The sequence below is a fragment of the Rhinatrema bivittatum genome, chromosome 14 (genome assembly GCF_901001135.1).
Source record: "Rhinatrema bivittatum chromosome 14, aRhiBiv1.1, whole genome shotgun sequence".
NCBI classification, from domain to species: Eukaryota; Metazoa; Chordata; class Amphibia; order Gymnophiona; family Rhinatrematidae; genus Rhinatrema; species Rhinatrema bivittatum.
Genome location: NC_042628.1, coordinates 17,069,418 through 17,087,376, shown reverse-complemented (window position 1 = coordinate 17,087,376; position 17,959 = coordinate 17,069,418). Strand labels below are relative to the sequence as shown.

At 41.7% G+C, this 17,959-nt stretch overlaps 1 protein-coding gene across 1 annotated transcript in view; it reads left to right on the top strand.

Moving 5' to 3' along the window:
* The first annotated feature begins 13,669 nt into the window (after positions 1–13,669).
* The window catches only part of CYTH3 (cytohesin 3), a 75,887-nt gene continuing 71,597 nt past the window's right edge, over positions 13,670–17,959 (top strand). The window contains exon 1 of the mRNA XM_029577696.1: positions 13,670–13,886. Within this exon, the coding sequence (XP_029433556.1) occupies positions 13,868–13,886 (19 nt within the window). The 5' untranslated portion in view covers positions 13,670–13,867. The remainder of the gene's footprint in view (positions 13,887–17,959) is intronic.

The following is a 17,959-nucleotide window of genomic DNA, read 5'->3' as shown; positions in this document are numbered from 1 at the left end:
CTCAGCAGGGGAAGATAAAGTTTGTGTCCCATCAGGCCCAGAGCAGCAGGAGCTGGCAATGTCTTGCTCTGATCTGGATGAAAGAGGAAACAGCCTCCCACTGGGCCAGAAAGAGGAGAAGGAAGTGAGAGGAGCCTCCCATCAGGCCCAATGTAAGAGAAAGTATTAAAGAATGTTTGGTCAATGCTATTGTTCGTCTTCAGCAGTGATTAAGCAAGGCTACTACTGCTGGCTAACTCTACTGGACAATAGCATTGACCAACATTCCTTAATATTTTTCCCCTTTCTTTGTCATTTGTTACTAGTGTTGGGGATTGCTCCTGAGGCTGCATTTTTTGTTTAGTAGTGAGCACTAACATGAAAAGTCAACCAACTCCCACCCAGGCTGATAGGGAGACAGCAGCCTCCTGTTGCCCTGCAACACACCTCCCAGCATCTCCCGACACACCTGTTGAGAACCACTGTTCTAGAAGCACTATCTACACGTGGCTTTGATGGTCAGGCACTTGTCTTAAGGGAGTGATAGGTCCCTGGACATGTTACAGGTTTCACGTGGCCAAAATACAGCACAGATTTTTTTGGGGGGTAATTATGATACTGTGGACTACCGTAAAAATACTGCAAGATATGTTTGTATTTCATTAGCTTCATGCATAATGCAGCATCAATTGTTTTTATATTCTGAAGATGATTTTGGTAAATTACCTGTGGTGACCTGCCACAATTATCGCATTTTAAAACATCTGCCTTAAGGTGGGATAAAATACTGACAGACCCCTAATGTTTGTTTCACACAGAGCTTCATCAGCAAGTGGAATTTAGTTTACTTTGTGACTTGCAATTGACTTGAATAACGGAGGATCCTCTTTCTGCCTGGTTATGCCTTCTGTTCCAAGAATTCTCCCTAATTGTCCCTGCTTTACCATGCAGCCTGCGATGCTGAATCATGACGGAAGGACCCAGTTTCCTGGGTTAGCTGATGTAACGTTCCTCCCAGGTCATAGAGAAGAAAGAATACCTTTTTTCTCCAGGGACAGCCACTTACCAGAACTTGATCTCAACACTCAGGCAATATCGTTCTGATTTGATTATTTTCCTTTTAAGAAATGAACTTTAACCAGTATCGTAGTGTCCACTATGGCAACAGGAGTCAAACACGTTTTTGTATTACAAATAAAAAAAACAAAACCCCCTCACAATCTAGTTTTGATTCTTATTCACAGAAAAGAATACAAGTGATATTACGGTTTATTAGTAAAATAGTTTGCTTTTAATTATTACAGTCACATAAAAAGTAGATTGTAGGCATTTTATATACACAAACCAAGATCTGAAAATTCTTAAATTGTGGTAATTTAATACAGCATTGATTTTCTGCCAGTAATAGCTGTTAGAAAAAGGATGGGAGGTGCAGGGCATTGATTTAAATGGATCAGTAAATTTAGACAGAGCTCCACTGAAAGAACAGACTGAAGCAGCGAGGCTGTAGTAATCCTGCTTCCTCTTACCGTGGCCCTGGGTACCTCATCAAATTCTTTAATGTCAACTCTGGTCTTACTCTCTATCAATCAGGCCGATACAGTACAGTGCGCTCTGGTGGAGTGTTTGGACGCATGTTTGGTTGCATGTTTTCGATGCGCTATTACCCCTTACTGAATAAGGGGTAAAGCTAGCGCGTCGAAAACATGCGTCCAACCCCCCCCCCCCCCCGAGACTAATAGCGCCCGCAACATGCAAAATGCATGTTAGTGGCCCCTATTAATCATTTCTGCGTGATACAGTAAGTAAAATGTGCAGCCAAGCTGCACATTTTACTTTAAGAAATTAGCGCCTACCCAAAGGTAAGCGCTAATTTCTGCCGGCACCGGGGAAGTGCACAGAAAAGCAGTAAAAACTGCTTTTCTGTACACCCTCCGACTTAATATCATGGCGATATTAAGTAGGAGGTCCCAAAAGTTAAAAATAGTAATAAATAAATAAATAAATAATTTGTAAAATCGGCTCGCAGATTGAAAACCGGATGCTCAATTTTGCCGCGTGGTCCAGTTTCTGAACCCGTGGCTGTCAGCGGGCTTGAGAACAGACACCGGCAAAACTGAGCGTCAGCTGTCAAACCCGCTGGCAGCCGCCGCTTCCTGTCCAAAAAGAGGTGCTAGGGACACGCTAGTGTCCCTAGCACCTCTTACAGTGGGCCCTAATTTAATATTTTGTTTTTACTGTCCGTGTGCGCGCCGGGAGAGCGGGCGCTCACCCGCTCTCCCGCGAACTTTACAGTATTCCGCCTGACAGAAACAGAGAAAATGACAGCAGATAGATATAAATGTACATTTATTTTGGTATACTAATTTCCATAAAATCAAAATGGTAAACAAAATATAATTATTAAAACACCAACACTATAGAAATATCCCCAGAACTACAGAAAAAACAGAGCTAAGATTAATACACAACATAAAACCCCCCAATATCTATCATTTAGATAATAACTATCACTGAAAGCAGTCAAATCAATATAAACAAAACTTAGCAAAAAAAAGCACAAAAACTCTTGGTATTTTATAATAATTCATTGAAAACCTGAGAAGTATAGCCAGGCTTTGATAAGTTTCCTAAATCTAAGATAATTTTTCTCCATAATGCCCATCTAGTCTTGCCCCAATTTCATTCCTAGCTGATCGCTGGCTTTCCCTTCTCTTCTTTACATCCAGGGATCCTCTGTGCTTATCACCAGACCATTTTGTCTCTATCATCTCCTTAGGGTGGATAGGTGGAATGGATTCACATTCTGTAAGAAATGTTTCCATGCGACTGCTCCTGTGTCTACCTGCTTGGAGCTTCAGCCCATGACCTCTCTGCTGGACTAGCCTCTCCCGATTCTCAGCCTCCACTCTGCTGCAAATGTCAATATGTGGCAGGGCGTAAGAGAAACACTGCTTTAAAATACATCACAATAGAAAAAACCCTGTAGTTTTTCTGTGTGTAGTATATTAGTGTTCAGAAGTGTTTAAGCATGATGTATGCCAGGCATTGTTCCTGAGAAGAAATGAAAGCTGAAATAAGTAATTGTATCAAAGCGGGTACATGCTAGGTAATGAGCCACACTGGATTCTGGCCTCCACCAGTCATGACCACAGGCCTGTCCAGCTTGTGGCAATAGGTCTGGCAAGGTGTCACATTACCTAGAACAATCAAATTCTCTGTACTGAAGGAAGCAGAACCTGGGAACAGGTTGTACAGAAAGCCAGACAGGTCCATTGCAGGTGTGACTATATCTCGCTCATTAGTCCCTGCACGCCAATCTGAATGAGGTGCATTTATTTATTTAAAATTATTTATACCCCGCACCCTCCAGAATGTTCAGGTTGGGTTACAAAGCCACATACACAATCATAAAATAAAGACAGTAAAAAAAAAAAAAAAAAAAAGACATAATAGCCTTACAATAACTGATATCTGGATGGAGAGGGGTAGCAGCAGAGGGAGCCTCACAAGAATGACATGTTGCTGATAGATGGAAATGTGAAGTCTAATAGATTATCGCAAATGGAAGTCAGGCCTTATAACCATGTTGGCGGTTTTTCCCCATTAAGCTATGCCTATCTTCTGGCACTTGAATTACCACCAAAAGAAGATATGTATCCGGGCACGATTACAAGAGTAACTGCATTCACCGGCAAAAAAAAAAAAAGAAATCTAAATCAGACTACCCAGGAGGTCCGCTGTGCTTCAGCATTCTCTATTTATTGGAAACTGGTGGCTATTTCAGACCACTGACAGGAAAGGTTTCTTGGAAACATCATCTTGTTTACACATCTCCTATAACTTTGGGAATGCTTAAAGACAGGGAAGCTCCTCAATGGCACTCGTACCAAGAGCACTTTCTCCAGCTCATCTGTCTGGGGCAGTGACACAGGAGTCCCTTGTCCACACCAGTAAGGAGCATCATCCACTCTCTTTCATGTTTAGGCAATGTATTTATTTATTGGAATATGCATTTTACTTTTTTAATGGCATTTAAATGATTATATGTTTTCTATTTTCGTGTTTGTGTTTAATCATGATTTGAGTGTATATGTTTTTGATGTTTGCTTAGTATGATAGTTTCGATTTAAGTGGTTTACAAGAATTTTTAAATTCGCAGGGCTAGGATCTGGACAGTGTTTACTTATACTAGCTGTGAAAATAGTGGGAATACGCAATTAGACTTACAGTATGTGCATAGCATTACCTATGTTATCAGATTCAAATAACACATCAGAACTATAATAGAAATATTACATAGTGGCAGATAAAGACCATATAACCCATCTAGTCTGCCCATCCAAATCTCCTGCTTAGCTTTACAAACTTTTCCTCTCCCTTAGAGATCCTCTGTGCTTGTCCCATGTGTTCTTGCAGAGCTGTTGCAAGAGTATTTAGCACCGTAGGCAAACCTTCAATCATGCAGCTCTCTCCCCCAATTTACCTATTGGTAGCAGCTCCCGTACAATGCTCCCTCCTACCAGCAGCAAAGGCTACAGCACAGTGCTCCCTTATTTGGCAGTATTGGAGTTCCCTCTCTGGACCTCATGCTGGCAGGATTTTGAAGACCCCACATTTTGGCACTCTAGGTGACTGCCTAATGGAAGCACCAGCCTTACCTTCTTGAATTTCAACACTGTCCCCATCTACACCACCTCCATTGGGAGGCCGTTCCACGCATCCACCATGCTCCCTGTATAGAAATATTTCCTATGGTTACTCCTGATTTTATCCGCTTTCACCCTCATTCCATGACACCTCGTTCTAGAGCCTCCTTTCCATTGAAAGAGGCCTGCCTCCTGTGCATTTATTTCTTGGAGGAATTTAAAGGTCTGTATAATATCTCCCTTTTCCCTCCTTTCCTTCAGGATAGACATGTTTAGATCCTTAAGTCTGTCCCCATATGTTTTTTTATAATGAAGATGGTTGACCATTTTAGTAGGTGCCTTCTAGACTGACTCCATTATTTTCTTATCCTTGTGAAGGTATGATCTCCAGAATTGTACACTGTACTGAAAATGAGGTCTCAGAGACTTATATAATGGTAATATCACCTTCTTTTTCCTTCTTGGTTTTCAATATAGTACTTGTCAGCTTTGAAAAATGGTTTGGTACAATAAAGCATAATAGCACTACTGTTACACTTTGAAAAAAATGCTCCTACCCAGATGATTATCCTCCATTTAGCATTGACAGACGTGACAAGCTTCACAAAGGGAACTCGTATTAAATCATCTTAACACAAAATGATTGTGAACTTGGTGCGGCATAGCTCAAGACAGCCATGTAGAGCTCTACCACCTACAGTGTAGTGCTACAAACTCCTGCAGTGCTGTCCCATTAGTTGCTTAAAATATTTAACAACAATATTTTCCTAAACAATGGGTAGAGTGAAAGGTAAGCTGTGGAAATATCCATCCATGCCTCTGACCTCACTTTGGGGGCCTGTGGATGACTTTGCTTGTGCTCCTGCGACACCTGGAACACCACGTGGAGCTGTGGGAGTGCTGGAAAAGGAAGGCGTGTTGGCTCCAAAAGAGCAGATTCAGATTTGTCCTTAAGCACTGAGGGCTTCTGGCGGCTCAGTGAGGCTTCTACGCTGAATGCCGTGAGGCAGCCGGCACTTAGGCAGAGAGCTAAGCTTGGGGAAGCCTTAGATGTCCATCAGGGGGCAGAATCTGTGGGCTTCTCTCTTGATGGAGCTGTAGAAGAACTGGCTATTGTTGCAACTGCGGGGCCAGGACCACTGACGAAGCTGGGGAATTGGCTTTGCGGGCTCTGTAAACTGGAGTTATCTAAAGTTGCAACTGTCCCTGTATTGCATCAAAGTATGCGGTGATATCTTTGCTGACCCCCAACGAACGGCTCATCGGAGAATTTGCGGCAGATGGTGGCTTGGGTTGAAAGTATTCTGGTGGGTCGTGTTTCCCCATTGTGTAAATTTACATCGGATGCTGAAACTACATGTCAAGCTCAAGATGCTTTGTCGCAAGAGCATAATTCAAGATTAACCATTTGTCAAAATCGGATTTCTGCCCTACAAACAAGCACTGCTTTAATTAAGGGTAGAATTTTCTTTGCATTAAGAAACTAAGAATTTCTGGATGTAAAATCTCAAGATATATTAATTTTCTTCAGGTTAAGACCTACTTTATGAGTTCCTGGATGTTTAGATTGCTGTGGGGTCTGCTCCTCCCATAACTAAAACTTATCTTCCTTTTATGAAACCTGTGCTTAATCAGGAGGTGGGAGGTAGGCAGAGTATTTTGACTGCAGAGGAATTCTATGTTTCTGTGGTATTAAAAACACTTGAAGCTAAAGTTGTTTGTAGGAAAATGTTAGTGGTTTAATCTGCCTTTAAGTTAGACAAGGTTCTAATCTTATAGGTATTAAAAAAAACCCAACAGATTTTGGTTTTGAGGATCAGAATAGAATTCTCCCAAATTTTTCCACTCAGGTAACTGGGAAAAGATTCTTGGAAATGTGTCAGCACATCCTGGAGCCGAGTATTTTAACTTTCCAGCTAAGTGTATTTTGAAGTAGCAGGGGAGGGGGGGGGGGGGAAGGGTCTAAAATATATTGTTTTAGATACAGAACAATTAAACATTTTTATAAGCCAAAATTGAGAGCCCTTCTGCTGCTCCTATCTAAAATGTAGAAATCTCACAAAGAAAGACATGGCTTTTTAAACAGACCTTTAACCTATAAAAAAAACATCTACAGAATGATTAGTTTTAATTGGTTGCCGTTGTAAATTGTAATACTTTGATCATAATTTGGTTTTCTTTTCCATTAGATTTATATTAGAACAGCGGTTCTCAACCAGTCTATTGCCAAGTACCGGCAGGTGTCACAAGCTACCCACAGTCAGTGGGCCGAAGACCGAAGCCGCTAGTCGCCACCGGACACCAGGCCAGCAGGGCCAATGACCGGAGCTGCAGGTCGCTGCCGGCGACCAGGCCGGTGGGGCCAAAGACTGGAGCTGATCAGCTGGAGGCTAATGTGTATGTGTGTATTTAGTATTGGGAGAGTGCTTCTGTATGTGTGTGTATATGTATGTGAGAGAAGGAGGGTGCTTCTGTGTGTGGGATGTGTATGTGAGAGGGGGAGGGTGCTTGTTTGTGTGGTTTAAGTGTGAGAGGGGGAGAGTGCTTGTGTGTGTGGTGTAAGTGTGAGAGGGGGAGGGTGCTTGTTTGTGTGGTCTAAGCGTAAGAGGGGGAGGGTGCTTGTGTGTGTGGTGTGTGTTTGAGAGGGGGAGGGTGCTTGTGTGTGTGGTGTGTGTGTGAGAGGGGGAGAGAGCTTGTTTGTGTGGTATGTGAGAGTAGAAAATTGCTTGTGTGATGTGTGTGTGAGAGAGGGGCAGGTGCTTTTGTCTGTGTATGAGAGAGATGGAACCTGTTTCTGGCTGGCTGAGGCTGTGAGAGGGAGAAGGGGCATGTGTTTGATTGAGAGCCTGTGTGTAAGTAAGCGAGAGAGCATTGTGTGATTGAGAGAGATGGGTCAGAGAGGTGACGTGTGTATGTGTGAGAGAGACTGATCAGGGAGGTAACTGGTGTGTGTGCGTGTGTGTGTGAGAGACTGGTCGGGGAGATGATTTGGTGTGAGAGAGACAGAAACTGGTCCTGAGGGTGTGATGTGTGTGAGTGTATGTTTATGTGTGAGAGTGTGAATGTGCGCGAGAAAGACAGAGACTGGTTGTGGTCCCTAAGGAAGAGGACCGTGAGGAAAGCTCAAGCAGCTACTGCTGCTTCTGGTGTGGCCTGCAAGGGAAAGGAGTAGGAGAACTGCTGGAGAGGGTAAGTAAAGGTGGCTTTTAAAACTAATTTTTCTTGATTGACTGCCATTTTAATTATTGGGTATTATGTGATGTGTCTGTTGTTTTGAAATATTTTATTGGTGTTTGGAGAGTTTTTAATAATTTTTAATTTTTTTTTAGATATTATTCTTTTCAGCTGCTTTGAAACATTTATTCATATAGTTTTACAATTATTATATATAGCAGCCTGGCTATTTCTATTTTCCTAATTGGAGGTGTATTAGTGTTTAGGGCCTGGTTTAATATTTATAGTGTTGCCTTTTTATAGGTTGGGTTGTTCCATTTGAGTGCCTGCCATAATGCAGGTGTAACTTTGTGCGGATTAGTTTGTGTGCATTATTGCAGATCCTGGGACTATATTTCTGTTTCCATTTCTCCAGTTTTCTACTGCATGCAGTGGCTTTTTTGGGTTTCCATTCCAGTTTCTGTCTCCATATTTGTAATCTGTGGTTTTTCTGTACTTGGTGAAGGTCGATTTTGTGAGTATGACCGAGGTAAATTTTTAACTAGCACGTAGGCTTGCAAAATACCTCACCTTTAATTGTTTTGTTTTCTCACTAGGACATGCATTGGTGGTGAACTGCTGTCTTTTTATAAGTAGGATATTGTGCCTGATAGTAGAGGGGGTTTGTGTTGCTGTTATTGACATAACATCAGAATATCTTTTTGTATGGTGAATTGTACAGGGAATGTTCTAGTTCTGCTTTATACCCATTGCTGAGGGTGTGTGTGTGTGTGTGTGTGTGTGTGGGGGGGGTGTCCTGTGGATGCAAAATGTACATTTACATTTAGTCTTGTGACTGTGCTGTGTTGAGTGTGTCACGCATGTGAGATCTATCAGGTGTGTCCCGACAGAAAAAAGACTGAGAACCACTGCCCTAGGAATTTGTTCAAATCTCTTTTAAACCCCCGCTATGCTACCTGCCTTGACCATGTCCCTCTGGCAACAGATTGCAGAGCTTGATTGTGTGCTGAATGAAAAAATATGCTCTCCAGTATGTTTTAAATATTCTGGTTGTTAACGTCAAGGAGTGCCACCTTGTTTTTGATTTATTTGAAAAGGAAAATAGCTATCCTTTGTTTACCCATTTCATCACACACTTGATTTCATAAACTTCTATCATATCTCTGTTCAGTCATCTCTTTTCCAAGCTGAAGTGCCCTACTCTGTTTAGCCTTTTAATAAGGGAACCATTTCATTGCCTCTTTCATTTTTGTAGTCCTACCTTCTCTAAACTCACTATGTCTTTTCGAGATGGAGCAATCAGAACTGCACACAGTACCCGAGGTGTGGTCACACCACGGATCTATACAGAGGCATTTTGGTATTCTCAGTTTTAGTCTCCATTCCTCTCCACACACCGAACAGAGGATTTTCCACAAGGACTCCAAGTTCCTTTTCCTGGGTGGAGATTTCTAAATGCAGAACCCAGCACTGAGTGCCTGTAGTTGGGATTATTTTTACCTATCTGCATCACTTTGCAGTTGTCTACATTAAATTTCATCTGCTATTCAGAGGCTCAGTTTTGCAAAGCTCTTCTGCAATTCCTCACAATCTAACAATTTTGTGTTATCTGAAAACTTCGATTATCTCACTGCTTCTTTTATCATTTTGCATATGTTGACCAGCACTGGGCCCAGTACAGATCTCTGGGGCATTCCACCATTCACCTTTCTCCATCTGGAAAGCTGACCATTTAATCCTACGCTGCATCTTGTCTCAGCCCATTCCCTCTCCCTTCTGAACATCAGAAGTGTTCATCAGGTAAGTCTGCTCAGGTAACAGGAAGTTTCTTTATGGATCCTCCCACAGTCAGAGGATGGCCGGAGACCTGATCAATAAAATAACTGAATTGTCTGTTGCTATTTTGAAGGTAAATAACAACAGGGTTTTGGAACTGGAGCATATAGAGAGCCACTCAGCAGTGCTGTAGGTAACAGCGTACAGTTTAATTTAACATCTTGAGTAAGGGGAGGCCCAACAGAACCACAAATGCCCACTGTGTTCTAAACTATAATAATTTCATTTTAGCTGCTCATTGAAAAAGTCTGAATTAGGACCATAGCTTAAGAACAATGGGTGTTCACACAATGACATCGGTGATTACAGATGTGGTATAGACAGAGAACCCACACTGCTTGCCCATCATGTAAAAAAAAAGTAAAATTGTATTCTTAGTGGGTGGGGTGTAAGGGGGAGGGGATCTTAAAATTGATGAATGCTTGCAACCTGAAATTTCCTTAAAGCAAAAAGGAATTTCTCAGTTACCTAACCACAGTCAAACCAAAGAGACACCCTTTAATCTGTGTGAAACAGTTTATTATGAAGAGACTGAAAACAAGAGAATCAAGTGAGCCAGGGTAAACCCTACCCTATCCTCAGGCTCTTGCTAAATAATAATACTACTTGGCTTGTCATATGTCCTTAAGGTGCAAAATATTAAACAAACACATGAATCATATACATAAAATAATGAAAATTAAATTAGAAAACATTAGACTCAATTATGCTCAATAAGGAGGACTGAGACGATCATGAACCAGATCACACAATATTAATTTAAAAGATTACAAGTGTAGAAAACCTTTGGAACAGTTTATAGGTCTGAAAACTTTAAATGAATAAAACTATAATCCATTTTATCAATGCATGAGAACTGTTCTAATAGTGCAGTTGGCATTTCATTTTAAAATAAAGTATGTATTCAGCATTTTGGAAATGGGAAACATGTATATAACACCACGCTTCTCGAAGAAATCACATTTGATTCAAGACTGAAAAAAAGAAGAGACAGTAAGACAGGGTGTCATGTGGTCTTAGATGTCAGCAGCCGCAGCCCTGAGCAGCACTAACTAGTGAATTGAAAATAAAATACTTTACAAATATGGAAAAACAATTTCATTGCTCTGAAACATTATTTCACAGTAGACGAGGTAAATATTTTATGCCTGGAACACTGTAATTTCATAACCTAAATGCAGAGCCAACTGTATGGGTGTAATATTTCCTAAAGGGCCATTCTATACCAGCAGCTGCTGCTAGTAACAAATGGTAAATTTCCATATTTTATTTATTTTATTTAAGGTTTTTATATACCGGCATTAGTATGCAAACATCATGCCGGTTTACATTGGAACTAAAAAGGAGGAAAGGAAATACAATGAACAGGGGTATTGGGAGGGGGCATAGCATAGGCTGCAGAGGAGATAAAGGCAAGGAAGCGGACAGTAAACTGTGATGAACTATGTACAGTATGGAGTATAACTATAAATACATTAAAACTAAATACATTAAAACTACATACATTAAAACTAAATACATACATTAAAACTAAATACATTAAAACTAAGTAAAACAAAGACTGTGTAAATATACTTCAAACAGTACTCTGGCACCTTAAAACATTTACACGCAAATGTAGATCATCCTACCTGATGAATAAAACATTAACAAAAAAAAAATCTGTGGATTTCCTGCACTGTAGAATGTTGCTCCACCCTCTCAGCGTAGAGATTCCCAAACTTCATGAAGACCCAAAAGCAGGAAAGCAGGTCTGCAAATACTTTCTACTTTTAAAGCATGGTTCCAGCATCATAAGTAAAACATTAGATACAAAAACAACAAGAATACATTTAAAATCCAATTTTCTATATAGAGGAATATATATACATATACATATTTCTGCCATCTGCTCTTTTGGCCTCTTCTGAGTTATGGCACCATAAGCCTTGGGTGACTTTCATTGAGAGCCTTCCTCCTATGAAACATAAAAGTGAGAGTATTCTCGTCATGGTAATATTTGTAAATATATTTGAAAATGTGCCACTGAGAGCAGCAAGGCGAAGTGCGGTTGCTCTCTCAGGGTGGAAATTTAGTACAGTCACATTCATTCCAGGGACATTTAACAAGAAAGGCGCAAGGCAACTTTTCCCAGTGATCAGTGCCGCATGGAGCACTGTTATCCCATTTGCTGATAGTTGATTTACATCTGGTTTGCGAAAAAAATGTTACTGAACTGGCTAAAACTAAATTACACTGCAGTTACTTATAAAAAGTAAGAGTTCATGCTGACTGACAAATATACATGTTTTGTATGCTCTAGTGATTAGACAAAGGCAAATAAATCATGGCATCATTGGTTATAGTTAGAGCCATTATTTAGCATAATGCTGGGTCAGACCAAGGTCCATCAGTTCCAGCATCCTGTCTTCAATGGTGGTCAATCTAGTTGCAAGTACTTGACGGATCCCATAAAATAGATCTAATTTTTATTACTCACTCCCTGGGACAGCAACAGCTTTCTTCAGTTTAGCTAATAATGTGTTATAGACTTTCTCCCCCCTGGAGCCTGTCAAAACCTTTTTTAAACCCTGCTATACTAATCACTTTGATCACATCCTCTAGCAATAGATTCCACAGCTTGATAGTGCACTTTCTACCATTTTTTTAAACTGCCAGTTGTTAGTTTCATGGAGTGTTCCTTTATTTTAGTATTATTTGAAAGGGTAAATAGCCATTTTTTATTTACCAGTTCCACCCCACTCATGATTTTGTAAACTGCTATCATGTCCCTTCTTAGCTATCTCTTTTCTAAGCTGAAGAGCCTTAGCCTGCCTAGCCTCTCATCATAAGAGAGATGTACCATCCCTTATATTATTTTTGTCTCCTTCTTCTGCACATTTTCAAGTTCTGCTATGTCTTTCTTGACATGGGGGGGACCAGAACTACACACAATGCTTAAATTGTGAACAAACCATGGCTCAATAGAGGAAATATATTTTCTATTTTATTTTCCTTTCCTTTTTGCATCATTCCTAGCATTCTATTTACTTTTGTGACCACCGTTGTACACTGACCTGAGGATTTCAACTACTGTCCACAGGACTCCAAGATCCTTTCCCTGGGTAGCCTCTCCCTATAGAGAACTCAACATTAAGTACCTGTCGTTAGGATTATTTGTCTCTGTGTGCATCTATTTGCACTTTCCCACATCTGCCATTCAGTTGCCCAGTATCCTAGTCTCAAAAGGTCCTTCTGCAAAGTTCATCCGCTGCCGTTTTAACAAATTTTTAACAATTTTTGTGTCATCTGCAAATCAAATTAACTCACTCGTCGTTCCCTTTTCCAGATCGAAGGATATTTTAAAACAGTACAGGTCCCAATACCAATCCCTGTGATACCGTACTAATGACCTTTCTCCAGTTGGAAAACTTCACACCTTTTAACCTAGAAACAAACCTGTTTCCGACCTTTTAATCTAGTAACAAACTTGACTGGTTATTCTTATTTCTCTGAGCTACAGCTGCCAACTGTCAAGATTTGAAAGGGGCAATCCTCCTCGTTTAAGTAAATTATGTTTTTCCTTCTCTCTTTATAAAATACTTCCAGTCCAAAATATCCAACACCTTTTGAGATGTAGCAAAGTCAAGGCCAGTCTTATCCTCTGGCGGAAATTTTCCACACGCTAATTTTTTTTTTCTCAGGTTTAATCCTGCTGCTTTGCTAAAAGTTAAAATGTTTTCATGTCCCCGGTAGGATCGGTGGTAGGGCATTAGCCCCCCCCCCCCCAAAAAAAATAAATATTGTGCTGATTTTCAGCTGAAAGGCCAAGGGACCGTTCTCAGTCCATGATTCAGAGCGTCTCTCTAACCTTCGTCAAGGGGCTCGTAAGCCCAGCTCGCCACGATCGCTCAACTTCTGGGCCAAGCTGCTCCCTTCCACCGCTCCCCCCCCCATCCCATCCCATCATCTCGGGGGTCCCACGTGACGAAGCGGGGCGCGGTCACGTGACTTTCGGGGGCGTGGTATAGTGACGCAGCGCGACGGCGGTGGAAGAGGAGGGGGGGAGGGGCCGGTTGCTCGGAGTCTCGAGCGGGGCTTGTTGTTGCTGCTGCTGTCGGCAGTGGCTTCCCAGCGACGCTCTCCCGCGAGGACGCGCTGCTTCCCCTTCCCCCTCCCCCCGTCCTGTGGATTTAATCGTGGAGCGGCCGGGTGGCGCTTAGGCCGGCGCTGGGCTGACTGCGGCAAGGATGGAGGAGGAAGGCGGCGGTAAGTAGCTGAGAGGAATTTTTTGTTTTTTACAATATATATATATATATATATTTTTTTTTTCTGGCTGGGTGGGAGCCGTCGCGCCGAGGGCGCGCGCGCGTGTCTGTACCGGACCGGGGGTTGATGGCGCGCGGTCGCCCTCGCCCCCCTCCCCCCTCGCTCCCGGCAGGAGCCGGGGAACGGTCTGTAAGCGAGGAGGAGATGATAGGAACGTGCGGGCTGAGCTGCGGTGCCCCCGGTCCGGCTGAGAGCTTTCCTTCGAGACGGTGAAAGGTTGGGGGAAGGGGAAGGGTTCCCGCACCCTCCGCGCCAAAGGGGATTGCGAAGTCCGGGCGCAATGAAAGGTGGAAAAGGAAAATCTGGCATCGGGGACCGTGCTGACCTGAGATGTGGCGTCAGGCGCCTGCAGGGTACACGGTGTACCGGGGCTGACGGCAATAGCGGCCAGCGCTGTGAATTGAGGTCATTTTAAGCCTTTACTTTTCTCCAGGTCAACAGATCTCAGCCGAAGAAGCCGTGGTACCCAAAACCTTCTGTTAAGATAGCCCATCTCAGCCGGGTGTTAAACACACTCTCTCTAGGTGGTTTAATTTCCGAGGCAATTTTAGTGTTTAAAGTTTGGAAAGCTTCTCCTATATACTCACTGCTGCTATAATAAATGTGACTAACCGAGATGTTGCTGTGCTGCTTGGCATGCAGATCCTGTGCAGGATCCCATTGATGCATATAAATCGAGAGTGTGGCATGAACAGCTGAAAAGTGAATGGGGTGTGGCCATAATAAAACGTTCAATATCCCACCTACCACACGATTTTCACTGCATATAAAAACAGACCACCATACTAGGCTTCATCAGTAGTGTGTAATAAAACACTTGGAAAGCCTTCAGCCTTATTGGTCTCTGAAGCTATCCCACATCTTTTTTTTGTTTTGTTTTTTCTTTTGTGCTTAAGTCAATTAAACGTTCAATATACTGTTCAAAACATTGTCGTGACTTATCTGGTTAATTAAACTCCACGGTGAATACTTTCTCCATTAATGTCTCTGTACAGATATAATTACCAACTTCACTTGACATATAAGGTGGCTCAATTCCTGGCCAACATGAAACACTTTTCAAACTTGTTTGTTTGCCATAATAAAATGTGCACTCCTTTTTAATTTTTAGTTGTAGCAATTAAAATGAAAAAATATGTAGGGACAAAAAAAGAAAGCTCCTTGGAATCAAAAGAGAAAGTAATAAAGCCTTGAAATAGGCACATTGGTAGTTTGAGACATTTGGCTAGTGCTGCTGCTTCTTAGAATATTTTGACTTGTATAAACAGTGGAGGATGGTGCTTCTGCTGATCAGCTATGGCAAGATGAGTAGAACTTGCAGCATGGCTCAGATTATGGTATATTTTTCTTGTAGTATCTACAGTAATAGCATTGTTTGACTAAATTATCATGCTTCAGTGGCTCAGGTTTGTGCACTTGTCATAACAAAAGATCCTATGTTTGATAACACCTGTACATTCATAGAAGCCCACTGAATGCCAAGTCAAATAAGATAAAGCACTGTCGATCATCAACTGTTTATACAATGCTTTAGTGACATTGGCATTGGTGGCACGGTCCTTAATGATTCAGTTCTTTCTTGGACAACAGGACTGTCCAATAATTCATTCTCACCCAAAGGTCTTACATGTGGACTGTCTTAGAGCTGAGTGCTTTCCCCAGTCCTTTTTATATTTGCCCAGTCTGCGACCTCTTCCAGTCCAACATCCATTGCCAGCTCTTTGCTGCTGATATTTAACTCTGCATCAAAGTAGGATCAGACTCCTCCCAATGGCTGCACAATCACAAAGCAAACTTGGTCCTTTCAAATCTTGACTCCTTTGCTTAAGGTGAGAAGGGCACCCCGTCTGGCACTCCCTTACAACTAAAAGACTCAGTGCAAAGTCTAGGAGTCCAACTCTACCACAACCTTATAATGGAAACCACATCTAAAAGATGGTAAAAACCTCCTTTAAGCAGTTGCGTCGCATCTGACAACTTTACAATTATTTCGACCAAAACAACCTGGCCACCGCGATACACACTTTAATCACCAGCCATATTGACTTGCAGTTCTCTTCTCTTATGGAATCTCGCAACACAACATCAAATACCTCTAACTTCTTTGGAATATAGCTACAAGAATTTGGTTGGAGCCAGAGCAGCTGACCACCTAAAGCCCATGTTAAGGCAATTACACTGGTTCTCAGTTGAAAACAGGATTCAGTTCAAAGCTCTGTTTTGTCTTCAAGTGTGTAAACAACACTGCTCCAGAATACCTTGCCCAGCATCTGTTCCTTACACACCCACAGGCGAATGTTGTTACTCCCAAATGATTCTTCTGCTTTCACCCTTCTGGCTTCTGCCAGACTTGCCTGCAACAAATATACAGGCCGATGCAATATAGGCATGCGGAAAACAGATGCTCATGACTGAGCACCCGCTCTCCTAATGCGTGCTGATGCACCTCTCCCGGGCACTTGATTTTATATTTAAATGGGCAGCCGTAGTAAAAATGAGACGCTAGGGGAAATGGTGCACCTCTAGCACTGCCTCGGCAGCAGGCGCCCAGGGAGGTGGCTGTCGGTGGGTTAGGAAAACAGATGCTCAATTTTACATGTCTGTTTTTCTAACCTGTGTACAGCCACGAGTTAGGAAAATGGACACTCATTAATTGTCCCTTTTCCTAACTTGATTGCTGGCACCCTTTTTTAATTTTAAAGTTTTTTTTCCTTTTTGGTTCAGAGTTAATATCGCCATGATATTAAGTCAGAGGAACTAGAGAAAAGCAATATTTTCTGCTTTTCTGTAAACTTTTTGGGCTCCTCAAGAATTAACGCCTGCTCCGCGACAGGCATTAATTTTTGAGGGTAAAAATGTGTGCATTGGGCGCACTTTTTTTTTTTTTTTTTTGTATCTGGGAAATAGCTAATAGCCTCATTAATGTGAATTTACATATCATAAGCACTATTATCTACGCACATTTTAAATGCGCTAACCCCAGTTTTGCATCGGGGTTATGGACGCCTATTGGATGTCCAAAACATGCATCCAATCACATGTTGAGCCGTGTGCTGGTATTGCATTGGCCTGTTTGAGTTTTCAGTTGCTTCTCCTGCAAGCCATGGAACAAGATTCCATAATCCTTGCACCAAGAGACTTCCTACCTCACCTTCAAGCAAAGAGCCAAGGACTATTTATTCTACCAAGCCTTTTAAAATCCATTTTTAAAATTTGGACAGTGAGAGTGATCTTGAGATTATAACATCATCCACCACTGGATGTTCTTACTTATTGACTCCCATCTCCAATACACTAGTCTTCTGCCTCCACACTTCAATCACATTCAGTTCTTTCATTGACCCTACTTCACCCAATGGTCTTGTACATTTACTATTCCTCTTAAATGACCAAACTATTCCCCTGCACCTTCAGTCTTCCTGTATGCCCTCTGTTGTGTTCCCTGTTTTGATCGTAATCCATTTTTTGCAATAGGAACTTGTGGTCCGTTTTGGGACTAGCTTGGGAAAAAGAATATGAAACATTTCTAAACATATTAAACCAGTCCTGATTAATCTAAGGCTACTAATGAGTTCTGGCCTGCACTGTGCTATTTTAGTTAGAAGAGCAGGCAGCCTGTGTTAATGAAGTACTGTAAGCTCTTGCAGGCCCGAAAACATGAACATTAGATGCAAAGCAGACCACGTGTGTGTTCATTTGCATGCCAGTACACAGATGCATAATGCTTTCCTAATCCACAGAGATGTAATGTACTGTAAACTTTGAGAGCAAATTACAGTACTACTATTTCTAGATTTAATTTTTTTCCATTCAGTATATTCTGCCAAATCACTTTATAGTGTTCAAATACATTTCCTGAAGTTGTAGCTATTGCTGAGGTGGAACAAGGCAGCACTTTTTAAATGTGTAATCTTAAAGGAAGGTTTAGAAATTTAGCTCCGCTTTTGAAGAAACACTTTTAGGCTCACAAAGTGTCTTGGGATCTTTAATATGTACTGAGTAGACTGAATCTT